Source organism: Diprion similis, chromosome 7 (assembly GCF_021155765.1).
Source record: "Diprion similis isolate iyDipSimi1 chromosome 7, iyDipSimi1.1, whole genome shotgun sequence".
NCBI lineage: Eukaryota > Metazoa > Arthropoda > Insecta > Hymenoptera > Diprionidae > Diprion > Diprion similis.
In genome coordinates, this window is record NC_060111.1 from 2517652 (window position 1) to 2543822 (window position 26171).

At 37.7% G+C, this 26171-nt stretch overlaps 8 protein-coding genes and 1 non-coding gene across 13 annotated transcripts; 2 read left to right on the forward strand and 7 right to left on the reverse strand.

Moving 5' to 3' along the window:
• Window positions 1-155: 155 nt before the first annotated feature.
• LOC124408011 (meiosis-specific with OB domain-containing protein) lies at window positions 156-2440 on the reverse strand. The gene is made up of 8 exons (XM_046884646.1): window positions 2158-2440; window positions 1876-2007; window positions 1520-1788; window positions 1182-1404; window positions 990-1103; window positions 740-893; window positions 449-656; window positions 156-383 (listed from the first exon to the last, which is right to left on the reverse strand). The coding sequence occupies exons 1-8, from the start codon at window positions 2276-2278 to the stop codon at window positions 195-197; spliced, it is 1410 nt and encodes a 469-aa protein (XP_046740602.1). The 5' UTR covers window positions 2279-2440; the 3' UTR covers window positions 156-194.
• A 216-nt stretch (window positions 2441-2656) lies between these two features.
• LOC124408316 lies at window positions 2657-6529 on the reverse strand. Of its 4 annotated transcripts, XM_046885174.1 has the most exons (11): window positions 6356-6529; window positions 5988-6129; window positions 5536-5835; window positions 4691-5464; window positions 4360-4588; window positions 4021-4241; window positions 3672-3935; window positions 3445-3566; window positions 3191-3338; window positions 2929-3110; window positions 2657-2821 (listed from the first exon to the last, which is right to left on the reverse strand). In XM_046885174.1, exons 2-11 carry the CDS (start codon window positions 6093-6095, stop codon window positions 2716-2718), a joined length of 2454 nt encoding a protein of 817 aa, XP_046741130.1. In that variant the 5' UTR covers window positions 6096-6129; window positions 6356-6529; the 3' UTR covers window positions 2657-2715. The 4 variants fall into 4 exon arrangements, with proteins under 4 accessions (XP_046741130.1, XP_046741128.1, XP_046741129.1 ...); XM_046885172.1 differs by lacking the exon at window positions 6356-6529 and having other exon boundaries at window positions 4691-5467; window positions 5539-5835; window positions 5988-6335; XM_046885173.1 differs by lacking the exon at window positions 6356-6529 and having other exon boundaries at window positions 5988-6335.
• LOC124408320 (hrp65 protein-like) lies at window positions 5614-11046 on the forward strand. Of its 2 annotated transcripts, none has more exons than XM_046885182.1 (7): window positions 5614-5701; window positions 7256-7504; window positions 7625-7820; window positions 7910-8007; window positions 8117-8253; window positions 8345-8710; window positions 8796-11046. In XM_046885182.1, exons 2-7 carry the CDS (start codon window positions 7457-7459, stop codon window positions 9136-9138), a joined length of 1188 nt encoding a protein of 395 aa, XP_046741138.1. In that variant the 5' UTR covers window positions 5614-5701; window positions 7256-7456; the 3' UTR covers window positions 9139-11046. The 2 variants fall into 2 exon arrangements, with proteins under 2 accessions (XP_046741138.1, XP_046741137.1); XM_046885181.1 differs by lacking the exon at window positions 5614-5701 and adding an exon at window positions 6642-6901.
• A 98-nt stretch (window positions 11047-11144) lies between these two features.
• Window positions 11145-12772, reverse strand: LOC124408319. The gene is made up of 2 exons (XM_046885179.1): window positions 12016-12772; window positions 11145-11931 (listed from the first exon to the last, which is right to left on the reverse strand). Exons 1-2 carry the CDS (start codon window positions 12548-12550, stop codon window positions 11258-11260), a joined length of 1209 nt encoding a protein of 402 aa, XP_046741135.1. The 5' UTR covers window positions 12551-12772; the 3' UTR covers window positions 11145-11257.
• On the reverse strand, window positions 12581-14782 carry LOC124408280 (U11/U12 small nuclear ribonucleoprotein 48 kDa protein-like). The gene is made up of 7 exons (XM_046885117.1): window positions 14635-14782; window positions 14385-14553; window positions 14243-14305; window positions 13723-13870; window positions 12957-13646; window positions 12839-12850; window positions 12581-12764 (listed from the first exon to the last, which is right to left on the reverse strand). The coding sequence occupies exons 1-7, from the start codon at window positions 14761-14763 to the stop codon at window positions 12581-12583; spliced, it is 1395 nt and encodes a 464-aa protein (XP_046741073.1). The 5' UTR covers window positions 14764-14782.
• A 420-nt stretch (window positions 14783-15202) lies between these two features.
• LOC124408323 (mutS protein homolog 4-like) lies at window positions 15203-20015 on the reverse strand. Its single transcript, XM_046885185.1, has 17 exons — window positions 19913-20015; window positions 19617-19773; window positions 19468-19538; window positions 19244-19392; window positions 18969-19162; window positions 18776-18897; window positions 18450-18673; window positions 18165-18359; window positions 17889-18075; window positions 17670-17809; window positions 17498-17601; window positions 17200-17419; window positions 17014-17115; window positions 16801-16914; window positions 16502-16710; window positions 16237-16429; window positions 15203-16129 (listed from the first exon to the last, which is right to left on the reverse strand). The coding sequence occupies exons 1-17, from the start codon at window positions 20013-20015 to the stop codon at window positions 15314-15316; spliced, it is 3300 nt and encodes a 1099-aa protein (XP_046741141.1). The 3' UTR covers window positions 15203-15313.
• Window positions 20016-20328: 313 nt separating this feature from the next.
• On the reverse strand, window positions 20329-23727 carry LOC124408318 (60S ribosomal protein L3). The gene is made up of 8 exons (XM_046885178.1): window positions 23648-23727; window positions 23050-23242; window positions 22781-22949; window positions 22301-22436; window positions 21766-21952; window positions 21335-21537; window positions 20785-20940; window positions 20329-20574 (listed from the first exon to the last, which is right to left on the reverse strand). Exons 1-8 carry the CDS (start codon window positions 23648-23650, stop codon window positions 20374-20376), a joined length of 1248 nt encoding a protein of 415 aa, XP_046741134.1. The 5' UTR covers window positions 23651-23727; the 3' UTR covers window positions 20329-20373.
• On the reverse strand, window positions 23321-23396 carry LOC124408393. Its single transcript, XR_006929421.1, has one exon. It is a non-coding gene; the product is annotated as a small nucleolar RNA U43 (small nucleolar RNA).
• An 82-nt stretch (window positions 23728-23809) lies between the features above and the next one.
• On the forward strand, window positions 23810-24823 carry LOC124408322 (NADH dehydrogenase [ubiquinone] 1 beta subcomplex subunit 10). The gene is made up of 4 exons (XM_046885184.1): window positions 23810-23999; window positions 24102-24237; window positions 24326-24465; window positions 24618-24823. Exons 1-4 carry the CDS (start codon window positions 23918-23920, stop codon window positions 24734-24736), a joined length of 477 nt encoding a protein of 158 aa, XP_046741140.1. The 5' UTR covers window positions 23810-23917; the 3' UTR covers window positions 24737-24823.
• The last annotated feature ends 1348 nt before the right edge of the window (window positions 24824-26171 follow it).

Here is a 26171-nt window from a genome sequence, read left to right on the forward strand (position 1 = left end):
TTCAAAGTCAAAACGAAACGTTGAGCGGGTAATATAATATTTCGCGAAACTATAAACGATATGTATTGAAAGGTATATATGTACTAAAAAAAACACGAATAAATATTTCTTTCATTTCTTATATGATTGGTGTTTGAACCAGTGTGTACTATCAAAAGTTTGTTATTAATGAACAAGTTTTTTGCACTCTCTGTTTAAGAATATAATCCGCTGCTGCTTGCAGTCTCACCAGGCTGCATATTTTCTTCAAGCCGTTTCACTGATAGGACATTGTATACAGGTGAAGGCCATGAAGCTGTCGGGCCAACAATTTGTAGAACAATGCTGCACTTTTCGAGCAGACACCGCCACTTCAGTTCCTCCCGCTCTTTCAAAGCCATTGCCTAAACCGAAATATTTTAAATTTGTATTAAAGTTTACCTTTTCAATTATCGACAAGTAATCTTACCTTGAAATCTTGAACTGTGCACTTGAGAAAATCCTCAGCAGCAACACCAACTAATCGACAACCAACGAGGTGCCCGGTATGATCGCTTACGTTCAACTTCAAATTGAAATGGGACACATTTTCAGGCGTTCGTGTCCCATTGCCGCATGGACAGTTGGGATTCAAGCAAGACTCCTTATCAGGATGTACCCATTTTTTACACAGAGCGCTAGAAAACATAAACAATGAATCTTTAGCAGATTTCAAATCATTCGGATGTTGCGTGAATTAAATCGAAGCAAAAATACTTGCCACTTTGTTGATACAATAGATTTATGCTCAAAATTCATCTGGTTAATGACTACATGAACAAGAGCTGTGAACGGCACTTGTTCAAAATTAGATTCGCTTTGTTCCACTTTCTCACAAATCTGTCGCACAGTCATCAAGTTGGTGACACTATTTGCTAAAATAGTTAAAAATAATCATGGAAACATTTTTAATCCCGTAAAATTTCATTGTAATTGCATAAGGCTTTAACAGCAATAATAAGATTGATTACGGCTAGTTTCTGATGTTCCAGATATCAGAGGTTGTTCAGGTAAATGACGAGTCGCAGCCCTGACGATTTGAGCTTGAGGGACATTGGGATTTTCCGTGATCAAAGTTTTCCTTCCTGAGGGAAGCAAGAACAATCATACTATTAGATATACCTTTAACATATAAATATTATTCACATTAGATGATTACGTGCCGATTGTTAAAGCCATCTTTTTCTTGAACGTGTTGAAAGTAATAAGGACATCTGCTAGGAGTAGGACAGTGTGGCGGGTTTGCCAGAATTCTGCCTTCTCTACCCAGTCAATTCCCCAAATACGTAGGTTCACTGCAGCCTCGACAGAACCATCGTTTACATCAATATCACGACACACTGTATCTCTTCCATCTTTTGTTGTTAACTGGCGCATTGGAGTCATCTAAAATTTAAAGATTATTAGAGGTGTATGTGAAATTATTAACTTGTGCCTATCAAGTATTCTTGCACGAAACTGCATAATGAAATGTGATTTATTTTCTGTTTGGTGCACTAACCGACATGAGAACGACCATGATATCGACATGCTCATCTTTCATTTGTTCAATATTCTTCATAACAGCATCCAAGGACTGTATTTGATTGAGATTTTTTGTTGGTAGGGCAAGCAAACTAACATATTTAGCCCGATCCGGGGAATTGTGGATGTGCATATCCGAAGTTCCTTGATTCAGGGTAATATTGAATTGAGACGAGACAGATGGAACAAACATTTCTCCCTTGTCGTTATCCCGACGCAGGCTAATTTTTGGATTAACCAATTCAACTGTAACGTTTAAAGAAGTAACAGTTGTTTAGAAAGAAATCTTGCCGAGATACTGTATAATCATTTCCTCAAACAATATGTACAAACCGACTTGTCCTATACGAAAATTTGCATACAATCCTTCGATGTACTCTTTGCTTCCCCATACTGTCACATTGGCAAAATCTATGACGGAATCTCTTAGGGTGAAGTTCCACACGCCTCTTTCCCCTGTACTGACTGTAATAAAAACATCAAGGCTGATTAATTATTGTATAACGTCGAAAAATAACTGAAACACCTTATGGAAAAGATTTGACAAGAAAATTGACCTCAGCGAATAATTGAGTCAAATATTTGTGATGATAATGATAATAAAAGCTTACTTACAGCTCGTATTTTTCGCTTGGAATATCTTTACTTCCTGCTTATTGATTATTATACCAATGATTAAGGAATTTTTTATTTCTGGTTGCAAGGAGCTTAATGTTAATCTATGTACTCCAGCCATTATTTCTCGAGGACCTTATCAATCGCTGTTTCAAAAGAAAGTTTAATCAAGAATCTGTAATACTTTTTATTCTCCTGAGTTCTATTCAGTTTCGAACAACAAATGGCGTTCGAACAGCGGAATATTATTCGAAATTCAGGAAAAACATTTGAATACCGTCAACGTTCGAATTTCAAATGTTTCAAAAAGTGAAAACGGCCATTTTAGTTTTTAAATAATGCGCGAAACATCACTTTATCGCGAAAGGTTAAATTTTACTTCACGCATTGAATAAAAAAACAGATAAGTTTATTTACAAAAAGGTAAAATCACGATACAAAAGTTAGTAATTTTTTAACAATCCCTCAGAATCCGTATTGTTTTTTTTTCTTCCTATTTTACGTCGGTTTCACTCTCTTGAATCGTTATCTTTCCACATGCACGGAATTGCTTAGCTGCTAGAACTCCTCAAATTCTAAATCAAACATTTTTTGTATAATATTGTCCATTTGAAGTTCCTTAGATATTTCAGCTATCAATTCATCCACAAGCTTGTCGGCGATCCTGGAACAAAGGAATAACAATAAAGGAATCAAATTGAAATTCGATTGATTTGGATCTTTGAACGAAGTTGATATATAAGGTAAAATATTTCATCCAATCGTATTTACCATGCAACAACATCCCATGGTTTATTGTTCGTATTGCTCAAATACATAGGACTGGCCTGAATGAAGGATTTGTATCTGTGATGGTATTCAGAAATGATAAAATCCAATGATACAGGTGCTATTAGTTGCACCGGGCTCTTCTTTATTTCGTTAGTAGAAGTAACTATCCTGAGCGTGGTTTCCTGTAAATTGAAATAAATGTGCAATTTATCGATAAAATTTTTAGAATAGTTTCTATATTGAATAAAACAATGGTCCTCACTTCTTCAGGAACTTCTGATGTCTCGTCGGAGCCTTCCAAATTTATTTCACAAGGGTAATCACTGCATTTTGATTCCTTATCTTTTTCCTCGTCATACGGCATGCATATTAACTGCATATTCTTTGAACCGCTTCTGATTTCTTTGGATCTATTCAAAAATATGTTTTACACTCATTATATGCAACTCACGGGACAAGGAATTTCATTTGATAAAGTAAATACAAATATGTATCATGTAATAAGATGGAAAATACCGATTGCAATTGGGTGACGTTAGTTTTGTCGCTTCACTTTGTGGGGATTGATATTTTTGTAAGAATTCCAAAAGTGTTTCCATTGAAGCTGACGATACCGGCCTTATTTCAAAGTCGTTTTGCTACAAAAATAAAAAGTTAATGATGGGAACTTTCGTTTTTTTTTATCAAGTTGAATTTAAAGAAAAATCCTAATAACATATAATTTAACCATTCAAAAATTTCACCTTGCTTGTAATCACAGACATGAGATCAGCGATAACAGGTACCAACGATGATAAATGTTCATCTGTGATCATAGTAACTCTTTTGGTCAACTCTTGATCGTCCATAAGTGTTTTGCTGCTTCTTACTTTCTGCAATTCTTTACTAGTTGTCCTATGCGATGGAATTTTTGGTCTCGTAGAATACTGTCGAGGCATTTCAGGTTTTTCAGTCATCGAGTTTGTACAAAAATATCTGTTCATTGGCACTGCATCAATACTGCTACTCTGGATAATGAAGTAAACATTATGGTAGGTACTAATTCATCATCTATAGTAGGAGAATGTAATTTGTTCAGCAATTTTTGCTTACAACATCAGAGTCAGCCGGTGGTAACATGTCCATCATTGTTCTGATATTATCCTCTTTCGGAGGACGTCTTACTTTTTGAGGGTGAACTCTAGTTATTTCTTTGGGCAACGATTTAACAGTTGCAGGGCTCGGATTTGGCTGCTTAGGAGTCACTAAACGATTGTAGTGCATAAACTTTGAGCTTGTATTTGAGTATTTTTTTTCCTTTGTAAAGCAGGTGCCTGTAACAATTTGGGAAAAGAGACAAGAAGTTGGATAATTCAATTACACTTTACCGAATATATTATACTATTCATTTGCAGTCTGATTTAATCTTCGTTATAACTATGTTTAACTCACTTGATCTTCGGGTGGTGTGTGTCTTTGGAACATTTGCTTCCATGCTGTACATGCTGAGTCGACTAGATAATCGTTTTTGTTTACACCTTCGTCTGGATCGTGAAGATGTTTGTGCAGCAGCCGTCGTAGATGGGGTTGTATGACTCATTAATTGTGATTCGTCCGATCCAAGGCCTTTCAGTTGCAGTTTTGAGAGAATGACGCCACACTTTTTATGAGTCTCATTGATCTAAATTTATTCAGTCAACACAAGAGATCATTATTACCGAAAACATCTGTAAGGTTTTCATGTATAATTTGGAAAATACTAAGAATGAATGTTGCAACTCACAAGCGGCTGCATATCCGCGTCTCCAGATCCATAATGCTCTGAGGTAATGTTAACCTTATTGCAGATATCCTTCAGGTCCATTACCACCTGCAGGATTTCTTTCAGCTTCCCAGGGTGTCCTTTGACAATGGAACTCGGTATATGCTTGCAATAGGCACTCAATCCTTGAAGTAATATCTGATGCGCAGTGATCAACTTCTGACTAACGGCCTGAAGATGAAAGGCAATGCTCCTCTGACACGGTCTTGGTCGGGCACTAGAGGACATGGCACGGATGTGTTGCTGCATATCTGTTATTTGCCTTCCCAAGTCATACAAATAATTCCTGGAAAATCTAACAGAAAATTCAGCGACACGCTGGAGTCTCCGAGAAAGATCTCTGTCGCCATCTGGAAGTGGAATTCTGTCCAGTCGGAATGAAATTTCATCCAACAAAGAGGAAACCTTTTTTTGAATGGCAAGAACTCTTTGGACTGCTATTGGATCCGGCCTTGCATAAAAATCTTCTGCCTTATCACTGACTCTATCTGGGCTCGGTTCTGGACTGGAATTATACTCCGAATCATCCATTACATGGAGCAGTTTCCTTGATTGATTTTTTCTCAGCACCATATGATCTGAGGATGACTTTCTGGTGTTGTCCTCATGCTTGGACTTTGGCTTGCCCAATTTCCTGTGCGTGTGATGCAGATTATGCTCTTCTGGAATAGTAAGTAAGACATTCGAACTTCCTGTACCAGTTTCCTTCGTCGTTGGTGCTTTTACCGATGCCTGCATCTGAAATTTTAATTCATCACTAAGATTGAATTATGAATTGGATTTCTTGATGACGACCTATTGAGACCTACCATGGTGTGAGCCTCGGCATTCTTTACAGTGTCAACGCTTTTGAAAATTTGATTAATTTCCGGCATAGCATCTTCTTCGAGCCTCTTGAGCTCTCTATCAACATTGCCGATATTCTCGCGCAGAAATTCTTTGATGTTCCTCATCGCCAGAGGATCTAAGTTGGTCGGCATGTTTTCCGTTTTCTCTAGCAATTCCTGTTCCTTCACGAACGAGTTCCATTTCCGTTCATCGTTCATTTTAATTTTCTGTCTCCGTACGTTTTTGACAACATTTTTGAACTGACTCGCAGGAACATACTATGTCGGGTGGAAACAGAGGATTAGTTACTCTCTTCCCTTATCGATGAGCAGGTGACGAGGCACTCAAAGTCTAATATACGAGACGGAATTGTCAAGTTGTAAAAAGTTAGAACAAACATCGTCCTAGAAAGAATTTCAATTACGTTTACCTTGAAGTCAAATTCATCTTCCTCATCATCATCGGATAGGAAGAAATTCTCCCTCTCTTTGTTGCTGAGATAATTAAACTGCTCCATGGATTTCATTAGGAAAGACATGCTTATTATATCGTTACACCTCGCGCGTAAAAACGTGCACGCGGTGGTTAAATGACATCAGATCTCTGTTCATAAATTGTGAATATCAAATGGTCTAAACCGAAAGGAAAAAGATGTTTTCGTTGATCAACATGCGGTAAAAATACGCTGCTTCGAGTGACAGGTGTGTTGAAAAATAAAATAAAGATTCTCTTGTTTCCGCAAATCCGTGAACGTAAAAGACTCAACACAGATCGTAAAACTAGACCAAAACTTTTTACCATCTAACTCTTTGGTGCACCCCAAAAATCACTCACTACCACCCCGTTCGACAGCCAATCAACGGCCTTGTTTTCCGATCGACCGGACGGGAATCCCCGGTAAACGATCGTGATCGTTCCCCCGATCTTTAATGGATTTATTTAAAAATGTAACATATGGTTAGAAATAAAAGTGGTCATCTTCTTTCCGACTGTATGGTAGACATTTTTTTATTTCTAATCACCTAGTCTGTAATTCAGAATAGGACCCTACAAATTACGGGGCGATAGATCGGGAGTTGGCAAACAGTAATGCCTACCCCTTGTGTCGAGGAGAACTGAGTATTCCCGGATCAATACTTTCGGCATTTTCCAGCCTCGTTTTATTCAAGGCGCGAGGATTCCAGCAGCATTGTAGATACTCTGTCAGAAAACCCGGTGTTTTATTCGTTACAGATCGTATCGCGTATCAGAGAAAACGTACGTCGTGCCAAAAAGTAAAAAATCTAAATAACAAATCAAGAAAAACTAGCAGTGCAACAGACTATTTTTCAGTATATAAGCTAGGTACAGGCGAATTCAGTAAAGACTTGACTAATTTTTTGGCAGACTATTGTTCGATAATTTTCCTGGTTTGCATTTTTTTTTTTGTTCTCTCTTTTGTTAATTTCATTTACACCGTGATTGTATGTATTTATTTATGTACTTGTACCTGTTCTGCTCACAGGTGTCAAAATTTTTGCCATATATCTTCAAAAGATGCCCAAACCTATAATTTATAATTTTGTAATTTGACTTGACATAATTATTTTTACAGATCTTTGTCACAAGACAAATGTTTTCGGAATATTTTAATTACTTGCATATTTTTGTATGATAAACTCAATATACGATAGAGATTTTACCAGCTACTACTTACAGGTCGACAATAATAAAGACTTTCTCAACGCGTGAATGCAGCAACGATACCATACAAATCAATCGAGGCTTTGTTAGATTCAAATCCATATACTTCTCGACATGATTTTGTTAGATTCAAAATTGGATGTGGTCCCGCTGCAGATCTAAAAAGTTTGTTAAGCTTTTGATACCTTCATTTAAAAGAAAGCAATAATCATAGCGATGACGTCTAAGGTTCTCGTTAAACTGCCGACGGTACCGTTCACACAAGTAAGTATCCTTTTCGTTTATTTTACTTCATATTTTTAATGTTGTTTGCATTTAGAGGATGTAATAAATTCTGAGAGCCGATACTACTGATACTTCGTACTTTTAAAACTGTTAATACAGACAAAGAAGCCTCATGCCGAACTCGTTGCAGTGGCCAATAGAAATGAGTTGGCTGTATATCATAAGCAAACAAATGGGGGCGGAGGAGATAGAGCAGCACAACTTGAGCAGAACATGAAATTTCTGCAGGAGCAACATCAAGCAATACTAGTTGCCTTGCAAAAAGAGGTAGAAACACTGCGACAAAGAAACAGAGGTTTGTTGGCAGCTAGAGCCCCTTTTTCATCCATTACTCAGTGGATCTCATAGGATATTTCTTTCATCCCAGTATTTCCATTTCACCAGATTTGCAGTTTCAACTTGTATTTTCAAATGGTCCGGTGAACACTGTCAGCAATCCTTCATCTCCGGAAGATACTGTGGCGGGATTTGCAAAGTCCAAGGTCTGTAGAAATGTTAGTAATGTGATCACGCGTCATCTATCTGCAAAAGACATTCTTACATGTTAGGTAAAAGTAGATGTAAATCTAAGAAAATGATTAAATTTTTCAGGGCAGCCCAGGTTCCGTAAATGTTTCCTCTCTTCAAGTTGAACTTTTGGAACGTGATCTTCAAGACCTGAAAGTCTCACTTCACGAAGCAAAGTCGCAAAATCAATACTTGATTGGAATTGTTGACCAGGAGAAAAAGTAAATGACATTAGTTTGTTCCTGAAAACAAAGCTAAAGTACAGTGTGATTCAAAGAGAAAGAATTTTATATACGATTCTTATTATTTCAGAAAATTAGATTCGCTACAGCGTTTGGCAGAGAAGCCAGCTGCTACCGAAGTTGGTGTTCAAGTTGAGAGTGGCGTGCAAGTTTTTCAAGCGGACCTTTCCGCACGCCTAGAAGATGCAGAGGCAATGGTGCTTTGCCTACGTCGAGAAAACGAAGACCAGCGAAGAGAATTAGCTGCCATAAAGGCAACAGCGAACAAAAGTAATGGCAATACAAGTGGACGTAATCATGGGAGTAACGGACATCGAAGTCGAGGACAAGGCGGGGGTGGCAATGGAGGGGGAGGAGGACAGGACCAAAATTCTCACAGATTTCCACCATTGCACAATCAAAGTTACTGGTATCACAGCTCTAGAGGAAACAACAGGTGTTTACTATTTCAAATTCTAACAATGTTAGTTCAAAGGGAAAATCATAATCTTACTATCGATAAGTTACTTTTCTTCCTTCAGCTTTGACTGCAATTCTGAGTACAGAGGTCGCGGTCGCCAAGACAAACAAGGACATGATTCTGCAAATGGAGGAGGTACAGTCTTACCGCAACTTCGCAGCAGCATGAACAAGGCTGAAAGCTTCAGCTATCCGTCGTTTCAGCATAGACCAAGAGGCTACCATAATGGTGGCAGCTATTACTGTGAGGGAAATCGCAAGTATCGAGGCCAACGTTCGCAGAGAGATTTTAAGGACAGGGATTCCAGAGAGCCCAGGGATTCCAGAGAACCTAGGGAACAGCAAAAAGATTATAAGGATACTTCTCGAGGGTCGAAAGATGCTAAGACCTCAAAAGAATCGTAAAAAGAATTGTATCACCTTGACATCAAATTGATAAAAGCCTTTTGGATATTTATACACTTTGATCTATCCAACTGAATGAAGTAAATGCGCCTGGAATTCACTTACAGTCTTTATAGCCGGTATTGAGCCATCAAATTTTTCACTTAATTAGTGAATTAGCCACCTGCTGGTGTTGTCTGAGCTTAGTACTGTGTGGCACGTGTATTGCAAAGTTGTTGTCTTAGCTGTGCCATTACGATTATTATTATTTATTATTATTTAACATTATACAGTCAGTGGTATACCGCAACTATAAGATGTTGTATTCTTATTAGTGATGTTCTATACCCAGCTTTTTGTGCTTAGGGAATCAATCGAATCATCTAGTAAGATACACCTATTGCTACTGCAACTCGGCTGGTTGTCGACCAACGTAGTTTATTATCGATAATAATACGTCTATTATAATGATAAATGTAATAGTTACCTAATCGTTACGATACGTGACTGAAAAATTCGTTGGTTCATTTATTACAAAATTTACTTTAATTTCATTTTACACGGAGAAGAAAAACAAAACTTTAGAAAATGATACAAAAGTTTACAGTGATCTACAATACAAACTTATATGATCAAAAGTAATTCGTCTCATTCATTCGCTTTTTAATATTTGGTAACATAAGATAATTGAGAATACGTTTGAAATTATTACAGCCCTGTGTTGAAATGATATCATAAATTGTTAGAGGCAATATAAGTAATCTTACTTTCAACATTACATACATGAATCTGAATGTAAAGCTTGTGTATCGATACTAGTACGTGTTTATCAAATTTGCGCTAAACTATCTGTGAAAACCACGAACTGTGGGTAAAGCTAGGAATGGTAATGGTAATATGTCAGGACATTAATTAGAGAGCCGAAATAGGTGCCAAAAAATTCATAATTGCATCGAATATTCAATTTTGTTTAACATCGCTGACATAACATCACGCAAATTTCATATAATAATTTTTCTAGATCAGAAACATTTCTACTATTACTTTTCCAGCGATTTGTTTGTCACATGTACGATTAGCAATTTTTTTCTGACCCTGAACTAAATTCGGTTGGGCACCAAATGTTCGACAACTTGCCTTCAGTTTAAAAATAAACAAACTTTTACTCAGTACGGTAATTTCAAATACGAAAGTTATGCATTGTAATTTAAGATTGTTATCGATATATTGTCTAATTATATCGATGCTCATCACTAATCGTAGAGGTAAAACTCAAATTATTAATATTGCTATTCGTAAATATATAAATATTATTTTTCAATACTAGTTTCAATTTAAAACATATAATACATGTAACGTTTGAAAATTTAATATTTTATATCATCTATCTGTGTATCGCACAGGTTCTAAGTACGTTATAACTAAATAAATAATCATTATATTATTCAGGATTTTTAGTTACGTGAATGTTGGAAGTATCTTTGGCTGAATGATTGAGTCTCAATCATTACTGCATTATGAATATTCCAAAAGAACTCGTTGTATAGGGCATAGAACATGTTATTGAGATGTAAGATTAAATACATAGGTCGTTTTTGAAAGAGTGTAAAATGCACAGTTCTATCATAAGCTGGAAACAGTATCGCCAATTAGCAACTATATAAATTATTTGTGCACAAGTTTTGGGTAATAGCAACTGCAAAAAATGAGAAGACTTTGTTTGCCATACGATTTTAGCTGGAACGTTACGTTACCGACAAGTATAATTTTCACACTCAGTTTTTACAAATTATTTTATATTTTACTGTTAATTTCTCCTACACAAGGCTGCCAATGAGCGTTGATAGAAGCCAAGTTACAGCTAATATAATCAAAAGCAAGAGAGTGTAATATAAGTGCATATACAAAATCAGGAAGATGTTTGTTACACTTACATTGAAAAAATAAATATATTATATTCAACTTCTTTTCACAAACCAATTAATAATTACCCTTGCAAATTAAATGAGGTAAATTGTTTCATAAACCAGATTCTTATTTGATCATGAATTTTGATATCAATATAATTTGCTTTTTTTTAATTATTTGTAATAAGAACCCGTTCATTTTAAAACAGACTAAGATTGTTATTAACTCTGATTTAATCAAGTTTAGAGTAGAGTTTTTTGAAAAAATTTTCATATCGTCCATCTGTTATCTTGATGTTTGATCTGACTTTAACTGCTGATTTTGGAGGACGGGATGTAATAGACTCTGATGAACTGGAACTGCTATCATTGTTCAAACTTTCACCTCTGTGATTTTCATCAGCTGTACGATGCCGTTGGTCTATTTTGCTGGTCTTTTGAAGTGGCGATCCCGACAATAAATTAACACAAGATGTGTGTATACCAGATTGAATTGGGAGTTTCCGTTTATCACTCTGCTTCCTAGTTCCAACTGGTATCATTGAAACTGATCGACAGCTTTCCTCAGAAAAAACTTTTACAGGCTTTTTCGAATCATACGTCTTCTCCCCTATCTTTCTGTTCACACGTTCCACACGTTTTTTTTTCTCAGGAAAGGGAGCTTTAAGTGTTTTGCAACGATTCCAATGCGAATGCTTTGAATCAGATCCAGAGGTAGCACGTCTCGTTTCATAAATCGGTGAAGTTTTTGGCTGTGCACAAACTACGGGTGGGATTTGACTCGGTGAACTGTATTTGGATGGGACAGGGTTTGCCCACTTGGGTGAAAATGATATTTTAGATGGGCTCAATCTCTCCTTTCTACCAGGTCCAGAGTAACTTTTGTACTGCTTAGGATCCTGAAATTCTGAGAACAAGACATTAGGCATTATAACAAGAGATTTCAACACATGAATTCTATGAATTGTGTTGGGGCAGAACAAATACCTACTTCTCTGAAACTTAGGCGAATTCCAATATTGTAACCGCGGTGGTGAGACTGAGAAATGGTCAAAGTGAGAGTTTAATGATCCGCCGTAGTGTTTGCCAATATCTTGCTCTGGAGAGTAAAATAATTCCCCAGGCCGAGGAGACGTAATAACGACTTGTGTGATCTTGACACTGGTATCAGGCTGTGTGCTTTCAAAAAAATTTTCTATCCTCTTATGAAGTACGCTGGTGATCTGCTCTTCGTTGTCTGAACAATTTATTTCGCTTTCGTGGAAAGTTTCATATTCAGAATCAGAGCTGGAGTTAATTTTATCGGGCTTAGTGTAAGACTTAGTGTTTTGAATCCGCCTTCTTCTGCGCGTTTGTTTTGATTTTTTCTCGCCATCGTCCGAGTCGCTATAAATCGCATTACGCAAGGTTGATGTATCTCCCGGTCGTATTTCGGATAGTGGAAAATACAGTTCTAAATTCTTTTGACATAATACTGGAGTACTATGTTTGTTACCGCCTTCTTTTAACGTTGAATTCATTTTCATCACAAAAACGTTAACGCACCGTTCAAAGTTTTAACTCGAAGGTTTCACTTTATTGTGTGAGGTGAGTGTAATGAAGTTTGCAACAGCTACCATTGGTTGCAGTAATGAGCATCGCGGTACGTCAGGTTGCCTGCAGTAAGGCTGATAAAATGATATTGCTTCGAGTGGAAACTGCTGATGAAATACTAATGATACTGTTTTCATGCGAGAGAAGCTAGAATTTCGATCTAATTTAAAAAAATTTTATTACGATATTTTTATCTCTCATTTTTTTGTTATCGATTTGACCTTGTATTATAACTAAACGTACATTCGTAATAATGATCGAATGTCAAATCTAATTCAATGCTCATAAATGATGAAGAGATATTAGAATCCATGATGATTTCTCGTCGAATTCTTATACGTATCACGTTTACGTTGATCCCTGTAGAAATAACTATCATCAGATTTTTCGTGTCGCCGTGATTTCTCAATATATTTTTCACTCCTATCCCGCGACCGATGTCGTTTTTTTCGCTCCTTCGTTTCATCCTCCTCTGTTTGATGATTATTTTCTCCTTTGATCCACGATTTTTCTTCCCTTCCTCGGTATCTACGACTCACATCCTTGTGCCGACTTCTTTCCTTTGAACGGTCTCTCGAGTGTTTGGAGTGGTGCTTTTGTCTTTCATTACCTCGAGACGGAGACCTATTTCTTCTCTTGACACAACTGGGGTCGTTGTTCTGTGTGGCGGGTTTTTGGCCCGGTGAAAACGCATGCATGTCCTTCTTTTTATCGCTTTTGGTGGAGCTTTTTCCCGGCCACTCGGAGAAATGATTATTTCCAAGATTTTTCTTCTCGAAATTGGTGTGAAAATCTGACGAACTTGCTTCCGACTTAGAAGAAGACTTGGAATCCACTTTTATTAACGAATCAGTGATATACTCTTCATACATTTCCATCTGTTGATTGATCACTTCTCGTAATATTTCAACCTGAGATTTTTTGTTTGTATGAACACCCCGATGCTTGGCTCTTCTCCGTTTCAGATTACGTTCTTGTGCCAGTAACTCGAGGAGGGATGTTTTTGGACGATCTTCGTCTCTCTGCGTTCTGAACAAAATAATATAACGTTATCATTTATTCTTAGAAGTAAATATGAAGTTTGAAGAAATATTATTTAACTCACACTTTATTCATATCAGCAATGTCATATCCAATGTCAGGCGTAATTGTGTTGGCTATAACGTAGTCGTAAACAGCTTTTCTCTCATCGCTAGTGAAACTTGCTGTGAGTCTGTCCGATGTTCGAGGAATTAATCTGTCACCGATACCTGCTGCTGGTGCGATAGCATCAGAATATTTGATTGAGAAACATCATGTCATGTACAAAGCAAATTTTTTTACAATTTTGATTTTGCATGACTGGTCAATGGTAAATAATTATTTACATCTTTCTCGGACAAGAAATAGCACATTACTGTCGATTTTTCTTTGTAAAAAGGATATGAAAAAGGATATATAGAGCACAATCCAAGGACAACACTGATATACTTCTGGAAAAAATTGCAATATTTAATATACCTATAAGCTGAGTTGGGGCACCATCATATTTAGAGTCATTGTTGTACAATAATAGGAATAAGCATTATTTGAATGTTGTATTATTATGATAGAGAAATGGAAGACATCAAATTTATACTACCAACCTGTGACCATTGTAGGATCTTGTTGTTGAGCTTGTAGCAATACCTCGTCCTGCAGATGTTCATCTACAAATAATGAATTTAGAATAACTGTTCCTTTGAAACAAAAAGGCATTTATTAGCCTATCGGTTCCACTTTTATTACCAAATTTAATTGAAGATGAAGGATTAACAGATGGGCAAGGCTCCGAGAGAGGCAAATCGTATTCCATGTAGCCCTCAGCTTTCCACTGGCATTTTTCCAAATGATTTCCAAGGCTAGTTTCCCTGACTCGATGACCATCATCAAACGGACAAGTAACAGTGGTGTGGCTCTGAATTAGGTGAATTTCCAGAAATTTAGAAACGTCATAAACGTGCCAAATACCATTTGAAAGAAACAAAAAGTGAAATACCTCATTTGATATGCTCTCTAAGGTCCATCCTAGCGAAGACACAACACTGGTTAGTTCTTCATAAGACGACTGAATAAAACTATTCAAGTCGTCAAGTTGTTTTTCTCGCTCTTCGTTAATTTCCGACATCCTGGCTCAGTACGGAGTCCTCAACCTCCTGAACTAATAATTCATGTCAACAAAGTCACAAGTTTCAAATCATCAAGTAGGTAACATAACCTCTTACGAATACACACTGGAACTATGCTTACAGTAATATTTTACTTGAGGCGTGAAAAATGATGAAGTCTAACTTGTTAAGTGCATGGATGTTTTTTCACCATCTCAAGTGATTTGAAATTTCATAATTTAGCAAAAAGAGAGATTAACATGAGAATACAAACAGCAGAACGCAAAACAGCAGGGATTGTGTTAGTTGAATCACAAGCACGTTACGTAAAAAAAAAGAAAAACAACAGAAGCGCTGCTATAGTTGAAGCGGGAAACCCAAGTAAGCGCGTTATTATTTAAAATTCCGATAGTTGACAATAATCACGTGAAATGCTGAATCAACTGACGAGAGAAATAATTTATCGAAATTCATAGTATTTACTTGTTTAATATGTAATAATGTTCATTTATTTTATGATAATTTGATTAAATCTATCAGTGGTAACAGAGGAGTATTAGGTTTTAGTAGCTACTGATGTTTGATATTTCTAATTGTCACTGAGCTGGCAGTTCGGGAAAGAATCGAGTCATAAAATTGAAATTCTTGAAAATCGTCCCCTTCAATTTGTCTGAATATCTCAGCCTCCTTTCTACGCGCACTAATTTTGGCCATAATAGTATCGGTGGATAACTGGGATACCAGGTCTATTATTGACGGACTTTCACTCTTGTTTGAATTTTGAGATGAGAACTCGTACGGTTCTTCATCAAGTTTTATTGTTGTCGCTGGAGAAACAGGTGGTTCAATGTTTTGCGGATTTGAGACTGAAGTGATCTGTCTGCTGGCTCTCAATTCCTGTTGCCAGGAATATGTCGTAAGTCGTCGTGACTCTTGTTTTCCACCATTTGTTAAAATTTTTCCTTCCTCAAGACAATTTGCAGAGTGAGGTCTCTCAATCACTTGAGACTTTTTGCTTGGAGATGGGCCCAGTGAATTGGAATTCATTACAACGTTACTTGGGCCTGCTTTTGGTTCTAAGAAAGATGTTTGGGCCATTAAATTTCTATCTGATGCCGGAGTATCTACAGGTCTTTTCTGGCGAAGTCTGTTATATCTCTCTGTAATGGAAAGCATAGAGCTCCGGGTAGAGCTTGTATTTTGGTCACTGCATGAGGGATTCTCTTGCTCAGAGACGGAAATGTTAGAATTTTCAAGTCTTCTAACACATTCGAGGAGTGTTTTCACATTAAACTCATCGTCTTGAATAAGACGGTGGATTTTTGAAACTTCGTCGTAGTATTTCTTCCCTTCTACATTCACAATTTGCTGACTTTGTATCACAGGCTGCAACATGATATGAATTATATCTCATAATATTAACATATCATGTCAAGATCAGTGAATCACTAAAAATGGTACAAATATATAGTAGCTGCTAAATCGTCAATTACTTTAGTTCCTTCTCTTGACTTTTGAACCAACATTCGTGCGTGTTTTACTATTGAGATACGAATTCCAGAAGTCTCAGCTAACGATAGCCCATAATTTTTCGCAAAAATGATTCCAGGGTTTAGTTTGTGAGTGTAAATCAATCTCTGCCCTGTAGAGCCTTCCACAGGTCGGCACATGGTTCCAAAATGGTAGCTGCAATGTATAATATACCATATTAGAGACCTATTCAAGACCACAAAACTTAAATTTGACATTAATATTTACTTTGTGACATTAGGATACAATTCGGCTAGTAGAGTCAAACTTAGAAAGTGTGTGGTGAAGAACACAAACGCTGATGTGTTCAGTAGTTGTTCGCAAATAGCAAATGCAATCGTTTCTCCTTCCTCAACAGTTGTTCCTCTGCATAGCTCGTCTATTATCACAAGTGAATTGCACGTTACTGTTTGTAAAATATACTGCGTTTCCTTGATCTGAAAATGGAAATAATTTGTAAAAATACGTAATAATGTTTAGTATATTCATTACAATTCTCCAGTTTACGTCACAAATTACTGACTCACCTCTAGAACAAAACTTGATGCATTGCATTCGATGCTATCTTCAAAACATAGTCTGCAAAAGATTCGATCGGTTATTCGAAACTCAGCCATTTCCGCAGGCACATAACATCCAATCTGTAACAAATATTGGTACGTACATACAAGAATGTACAATTTAAGACTTCATAAAATATAATTTCATACATCATCACACGTTTGAATTTGATAAATTACCTGTGCCATTATCTGCAGCATCACAATTTGCCTCAAATAAACTGATTTCCCCCCCATATTAGGTCCAGTTATTACGTTGAAATTATGTGTGGGTGACACGTTCTACAATTGACGAATAACAATAAGTATTACATATATATTTTTTAGCTGGATGCTCAGGGTACTTTTTACTAGCTGGTAACGTACCACATCATTAGGAACTGGAACACCAGTACCGGTGAGATCCATCAGCGGATGCAAGGAATTTTTTAATTCAGTTCTTGAGCCAAAGGATGGCCTGGTATAGTTGGAAAGTGAGCTTATACGTGCCAGCGAGACTATGAGGTCGAGCTCTGCTATGTCATTACTCAGCTGATACAGACAACTGATATGCTCTCTGATAGCACTAAGGAGTCCTTTCAGCATACTGTGGAAAATTGAGCACAATAAGGATTACTTTGATGCTTTTTTGAATTCTTTTTCCATGGTTTATAGAGAAGCCTACACATTGCTCATTAGATGGAGTTCTTCGCAAGCATCTTTACATCGTTGACTCAATACCAGCAAGGCTTCTGTTGTCATGAGATAGCTGTTTTTGTGCTTTTGCACCTGAAAGAAATAGAATGATGTAAATTCAGCTATTAAAGTGTATAGAACAGATTTAAAGAACTACTTACTTCTATGAATATGCGTGGTAAGTTTGTGATTTTTATTGGTCTATACTTTGGGGAATCCATCTGTATATGATATCCGAGGGAAGCGCTACATCCTAGTGTCAATGGTAAATTGTACTTGAGAGCCAGAGTCTCAACCATTCCTGTGCAACGAAAACATACATCCATTCAGCGAAGAGAACGCACAAAGTTCTTATATCTCTGCTACATGAGGTAGGCTACCTTTCATGTCGTCTATCAGCTCGCAGTAAGCTTGCCGAGCAATATCTAGCATGTCATTTAATCCACTCTTCAGAGCAAAACAGCGCTGCATGGTTGAAGTATTGAAACCTGCCACATATTGCGCATCAGGTTGCAGAACTTCCAGAATAATATCCATCATTGATTCATAGCGTTTATCTTTCAGACTCTGATTTGCAAATAATGAAACAGATAGCGAAATTTGAGCATGCTTATGATTTGATGTACTCCTTAGTACGTAAAGAAGACTTTACAAACCTCAGAGACTTTTCTAAAAAAATTCGCTTTTGTATTTCGGAGGGCTATTTGCAGTAGAGGAATAACTTCCAAAGTAGTTTTTAGGGAAAGTACATAGTTTAAGTTTTTCTCTGCACTTGCTACATTATCTTTCTGCGGTGTGTTCAGACCCACGACAAGGAGTTGATCAACGTTACATAATCTTCGTATATGAGACTGTGGATGACAATTTTTGCAATTATATTGACGAGAAGTGCTGCGGTCATGTTGAAGGTGGTAAAAAGGAAAATGTGCAAATGCTTATACCTGTACAGATATCATCAGTGGATTATCCTCAACCATTTCAGAGACACAAGCTTGGCGCTCTTCGATTATGCGTCTGTTACAAGAGGGCTGCAGAATTGAGGCTCGCAGGTATCTTTTACCTCCTGGAGTCAAGCATCTGTCCATCATACCCAGTAGCGTGAATTTGTTGAAATTCTTATCATGTGTTACCAGTTCCAAGTTCTGAGCACTGTCTATGTCTATATCTGCAAGACGAGTCACATTTTTCACAGTTATTACATAAAGATATCCTGAAGTGCGACATGCCCACATATGAAGTAAGTTTAGAGCAAATTTATTTCAAATACCGATAACAGTTGTATCTTGAGAACTCTGAAACTCGACGTACATTGACTTCTCTACGTATAAAATATTCTGCGTGTACTCTATGTACTTTAGCAGAGCACCAGCGGCTGCCAGGGCATAGAATCTGCAAAAATGACGTTAAGAACAAGGAGAGCTGAGAGGAATTCTAGAACCGAAAATTTGTAATCTACACACTTCTGTTTGACGTATATTTCCACTGAAGAATATTCAGGGGCACATAATGTTCTTATGCGATCCAAGCCGTCTGTGTTACTGAAATGCTGTCGAGAAACAGCAGCGATATTGAGTCCAGGAAACTTATTCCTGATACATTCGTAGAGATTTCCACCAGTCCCACTTTTCCTAATCATTGTATCCGGCATGATGATCTGTGATGAATATTGCAATTCATGATACTTGGAAAATTCACCGATATCATTTTATACATATACAGAGAACGTGAAATTTACTTCGATCGGTTTGAAGAGGAGAATTTTTGTCAACGTTTTCATATAGGCGTGGCGATCGCTGATCTGAGAAAGAATAAGATGTGGATGCTGCACGTTTACTACAGCAATACCCACTTCTCCCCTAGCATCTCCACGGCCTTCAGTGATCGCTGTTGAAAAAGATTCACGTATGAAGAGTAAGTAAATTCCAGAAAAATCATGTTGTGTGCAGACTGATGATGTACCGATAACAAATGGTGAACCTGCTCCTGTTGTAGGTGTTGACGAGCTTCCAGTGACTCCGGTATTGTAAGGTCTGTAAGTGTTTAAAAAAAAGTGGTTACCACCTATCAGTGATATTACAACTGGATTTCTGTGCATGAATTCTACTTACGTCGAACTCTTTCGCTGGCCGCTGCGAGTGACAGATGAGGAAGATGTACGTGGTTTAAGATTATTTTTACCCGGTGTTTTCAATGCAGCCATTTCAGTGCTTACGGTACTGAATCGATTTGAACGTGGGACAAGTTGTTGCGAAACTCCACGAAATTCTAAAAACGCAAATATACTTTGTTCAACATGAATAAATATTTGACATACATACAAGAATTTGAAAAGGGTCTGAAAAGGTATCAAGTTTACAATTATGATTTGTTTTTACATTCTTGTGTAAATTATGAAAAAACTTACGATATTTTGGAAATATTTCAAGTCCGCGATCAACTCGAGTATTCTGTCTACCGCCTTTTCCCCTCGATGAAATTAACGATTTTCGTTTATCTACGACGTTCATCGCAATGTTTGATACGACAATGAAAGATTCTTATAAAAATGAGTCTTGTATTAACGCTTCTTTCCATTTAAAATAAACAAAAGACGCGCACTTCGAACAAACTGACCGATTGCCAACTTCATACAGGTAAATTAAGTCTTGGAACTAAAATCAACTTTCGCTTGTTTTGGCGCGTGTAACATCAATTCAATTATTAATTATGCACACCAACTCAGTGTTTGGTTTATATTTATTAATTAAGTCACCTAATCTTGACTTTCGATTGACATTAAGACGGGTTATAAATAATTCATCGAGATTGGTATATTTTTCAACGTTTTTATTCATTATTTCAGCAACAATAATACAACAAATTGAATTACTGCGTTGCTGGGGCTGCTGGAGCAGCAGAAGCAGATTGAGCAGCTTCCTCGCGGATGCGATCCTTCTTGAGCTGACCCATGAACGAAGCTTTGTCTGCTGCGGTCTGGAATCGTCCGTGACCAAACTTGGAACTTGTGTCGATGAATTTCAAGTTGATCTTTTCGAGGGCAGCACGCTTGGTGTGAACGAGGAGTGACTGCAAACCAAAAGTGATACGACATTGAATTTATGGGTACAGTTTAGAGAAAATTGGGCAAATTTGTTTATTCATCTCAGGCCTATCATTAAATATCACGTAAGTGTCATAGTGAATTCTTGGCTCTATAGGAAATTCATCACAGTTGTCAATTTTCTTGTGTATTTTTGTATTTTATATAAATTCAACTTGTTTCATGTTTATACACACCTTGCGCAGAGTGATGATACGCTTCTTTGGACCCATGCAGCATCCTTTCAACATGACGTAGTCATTGTTGACTTCACCGTAGTGGGGGAAACCTCCCATTGGAGTGATAGTTTTCTCAGTCAGATCGTATTCAGTGGAAGCATTGTTCTTCACAACCTAGATGAAACGATAAGAACATACAAAATGAATAAAAAAAAAGAACACTCGTTTTGTACACTTGTTGAGATATTTACAAGCCTATATTTTCTACATCTGAAAGTTTGTAGCTTAATTGGGAGATCCAAAGTGCAAAATTGTTCTGCATCTGGTACTATGATCAAGCATCCATTTATCTTGGCTCTCAAGATTCTCAACAAATTACAGCCCTGAATTAGCATAGAGATACAATTTGTTTGTGGAGCCAACTAAAGTTAATAAAGCTCAGAATACCAGTTTAAAGAAAATTAAAAATCGACCAAGACCTCAAGGGAATAGTGAAATGGAAAAATAATTCAACTGTTACAAAGAGAGTATATATACTTCACAACTCAATTAAACATAATAAATTCACCTTTCCATCCTTAGTGTGGATGCCCTGTCCGATACGATAGATTTTCTTGTTCATTTCGGTACGATGATGATATCCCTTCTGACCAGCACGGGCAACTGTGAAGGATACACGACTCGGATGCCAGGCACCGATACAAGCTACTTTCCTCAAACCCTTGTGCGTCTTGCGAGGAAGCTTTTTCGTATGCCAACGAGACGTAACACCTGAAAACAGAATTAATAAATATCCACATTGAATTATCAGTTGCATGAACGAGACTAATAAGATGGCTCATAAAATAAATGTTGGCACGGGAGTTTCAGTAGGAAGGCAGCATGATTGTATCTTCAATAGTATCAGAAAAGCACATCATGTTTTTTCATCATTACGACCCGCTTAGACGTTGCCAGTATTGAAGCATGGTGAATGAATATCAAAACTTGGATACATACCCTTGTATCCTTTGCCCTTGGTGACGCCAATAACATCAATCACCTCATCAGTGGCAAAGACATTGTTGACAGGAACTGGCTTCTCGAGATGCTCCCGAGCCCATTGGACTTTTTGATCGATGGTACCGCCGTTCACCTGAATTTCCATGATATGAGCCTTCTTTTGACGTTGCTTCAGCAACTTCATCTGTTTAAAACATAAAGGTATAACAATTATAATCAGGGTCTCGGAAATAGAGCGGAAAAAGAATTTGTCATAATCAGACTGTACCAGACATGGTTTGCCTCAATGGTCACAGCCCAATGGGCTCCAAAGAGTTTATGGAATATGTCGTGCCTCCATACACTCTGCATAGCAGAGGACAGAATTGATATTCGACGCCGCGGTAAGGACCAAACTGCACAAGATCAAGCAGCTCCGCACCGCATTTGCTAAAAATCCAGCGCATTTCTGCACGAATTGATAGCAATGACGTCGGCCAAAAATATTATTCAGATTTGAGAAATATTTAATATTATGAAACGGAAGAATTACCTGAGTATGGGCTATGATGCGCACGACCTTGCAGTACTTTACGATTTTCTTAAGATCCTTCTCAATTGATTTGCGGCCAAGATCGTCCTGCCACTTCTTTGATGCCTTGGTGAACGCCTTCTTCTTGCTCTTATACCTATGCAACAGCAACGGGATTCCTAAACATATTGTACGGAGCCAGCCTCATCATAGCGAGAGGAGACTGGACACCTTCTCGGAACAACCCCATGCATAATGAGGATTACGCCAGGCGGCTGATTCCGAATATTACTCTCATCTTTCGAGTGGAGAGCTGGGGTGGAGTGAGTTGAGTATATTGCACGTCTAATCACAAAAGCTAAAAGTACATACTACACTAGTAGAATGAATGGTGTCGATTTCAATGTTTTCTTATTAATTTTTTTTTTTGAGATTACTTTGATACCAAGCTATCTAGGGGTCGAATAATCTAAATCGTTTAGTTCACAATTAATCGCATACCAGTTCTTATAGAAGCGACGACGGCATTCTTCTGAGAGATGCTCTGCCCATACGGTAGTCAGAGCCCTGAGACCGTGAGGAGTTTCGATGTATCCAACAACACCAACAACAATCATTGGTGGAGTTTCCAAAATGGTTACAGCCTCGACAATTTCTTTCTTGTTGACCTCTGTTGTAATAAAACAAACACGTCGTTCGAGGATCAGATTGTGAGGACATTGAAATTGGTTAATAATCGGAAAAGTTTGTAGATAGTGTAATCAACTCACTGGATCCCGGACGATCAGCTTCTCGGACAACATGGGTCATGCCAGCCTTGTAGCCGATGAAAGCAGTAAGGTGAACGGGCTTGGTAGGATCATCCTTGGGGAAGGCCTTTACTTTACCGCGATGCCGTTGAGACCTCTTCTTGGGGTAGAACCCCATAGACCCGTGTCGGGGCGCGCTGAACTTTCTATGAGACTGGGGCGAAACAATGAAAAATACAAAATTAGAAGTTGCATATGGCCACGTGTGGAGGGCATTTTGTTGGGGGTTAGAATTCTCAGACCGCCCTAGAATAATATCTTCAGGGTTAATCAGTTTAAACCATAAACATTGAAATCTAAATCATCACAGATAGGAGTAACATTGCATCGATGCGACAACGCCAAACACTTTCCACGAGCCAAGGGACGCGACACGAGGTTCGAAGTTTTCAAAGCGTTTAAAAGTCGTTTTGGATTAACGGTAGGAAAAAAATATTGCACTACAGTTACAGGAAAACCTGTTCTCAGTAATTCGACGAGTTAATTGAACGCAGGCGATGCAGGATGTCACAGATTTTCAAAGATTATTATATCATCGACGAACATGACCGGTACTCACCATCGCGCTGACTGCGTTGAAAATGGAGGATTGGACGTTGCGGATTTTGGTTTTATACCGCGGTAATGGCGGCGACTATCGTAGCCTCGATATACGATTTTGGAAGTCGAACGTTAAATGTGGAAACTCGAAATGCACGAGACACGCCTCTCGATTTCTTGACATCGATTCACTGCAGTCGCTGGTCGCATCTAAATCTCTCTGTCGTCTGCCTCGCTCTTATTTTGAGAACATTGTTTGTTGTAAATAATAATTAAATAATTGTCTAGTATGGCAGAGGAACGAAACATTGTCATCGCATTTGCTAACGCGGTGTTCAATATTCTTGACGCACCTGTCACCTTCTTCCGAGGTATTATCTAATCACTTCTTTTAGGTTATGATACGGAAATATCCGATGTCCTGAACAACCGCCTGTGTATCTTGATGATAATTATCTGATTACGTGCTTTAGAAAAAATCGTTGTCCCAAATCAGCAACATTATCCTTGGTACCACCAAAAATTTCGCCGTGTTCCAACCATTGACGAATGTTATATGGATGATCCAGTTTGCTCGTACGAAGCAAACATACAGTTCAAACGAGACAAGTAATTATACACAGTTCCTCGTCATTCTTTCTGCGTAGTTTCTTGCGACCAATTGTCAAACTTGGCCTTTTTCTCTCTCGTGTTTCAGACTGGTTGAAAGCGATATTATGAATATTCTGCGACAGCGTTTCGAGGATTGTGCATTATATGAAGGACATGACCATATGACTAAATGTCAGCATATATGGGATCAGTACAACGAAGCTACCACGAATTGGTTTATCAAGTGTATGTCGATTGTTGTGGCGATTTATTCTACATGTTGAACCTTTCGTACTATGAATATCTAAGATCGGAGATTCATTTCTTCCATTTTTCAGGGATTCTATATCTACTGCTTGATACTGTACATACAGTAAACATTATTATCATTTTTCCAGATGGTGATCTTGGTGCATACGGTCACACACGAGATGCGTTTATGAAACAAAAACATCGCATGATTTGGGAAAGACGATATGGTCCAGTTGGAACTGGAATGAATCGCAATGAAAAGTGAAATGAAAATACGGCTTTTTATAGATTCGCGTAAAATCGATATTGTAGATAATTATACACAATAAATTAATAAAAATTATCATGAAAATTTTCTCATTCTCAATAATGTAATTTTCAACGGACTTGGTCTATTTTCAGTAATTCCAAGCGGAGTATGAGATGGATTTTCCACAAATTCGATGAGTAAAGTTACACATAGAAGTATTACCCTTAAATTTATAAACTGTTCAAACATTATTCATTCAGCTACGTGGTCGACGCATTTTCGTCCGTATACAACTGGAATATATCAGTATTGATAATATTATTTATAAAAATTTCTGAGATCTCTATGCTGCCGATCATCAACTGTATTATTAAGCAGTTTTTTTTCTAGCATGGCTATAACGCAAGCCGGGAGGGACATTCCTGTAGAGAAACGTACATCGTATCTCTACATTCTTGGACCATGCGTACACCTCTGATGAAAATAAATTTTTGTTTTAAGTATCAAACGTACGTTTAAAGGCAAGGACTCGAGGTATACAAAATAAGGTCTGACGGACAAAGGCATCGCTTTATGAGTGATCAAATCTACGCCTTATACTGCAGGTGACGGCAATTTGCTAAGCTGACTCACGTGATCAACAATGCGATCTGAAGTTAGCTCTTAGTGCGTCAGCAATTTTTCGCCTCGTTTTCGAGTCCGTGACGAAGTTTGATTTCAAGGAACGGCCGAGGAAAGAACGCGGCTTTGACCGCTGCTTCGATCCGCTTTGGAATCCAAATCGCATTTTTCAGGGACAGTCAGGAAAACTGGGTTAGTATCTTCCCACTAAACTTATACTAGGTAATTATATTACATAAAACACATGCTTCCGGCTGTACGAAGAAACGATTCATCAAATCAGTAGAGCCTAGAAATATCGAATGTCAGTTTTGCGTCTTTCATGCACAATTTATTGTTGTCTACGACTTTATTTGGCTTTGCTTTTGTTTCATTCTTGCATACTTTCGGCAAATGTGTGTTTGCTTTTTCGGCTAGTTCGAAAAAATTCGTTTAGTCGGTTTATACGGTCGGCTACGTCACAATAGGCATGAAATTACCGTTCGTCAATTGTTTCAGTCAGCGTTTCGAGGTATATATGTCCCGTATCCGTTGTTAGATTATACCTAAAAGCTTTCAGACATTTTGAGAATTGCTGCCGGGCAGAGTTCACACTAACTATAACCGTTTTGTTCCGAAAAAATGCTTCGACATCATACATATGTTGATTCGAAATTGACAACCGAAAAAACCGTTTAATGGAATCTACGTTTCAATTAATTCGTTCAAATTTTAACGGTCACGGAAGGGCCACCGGCTGTCTGCGTTGAAAAGAAAAAATCTAACGAAGTCGAAAATTAGCAGGGATTGGGTTTTTGTGCTGATTGTGTTAATCATTTTTCATTAATTT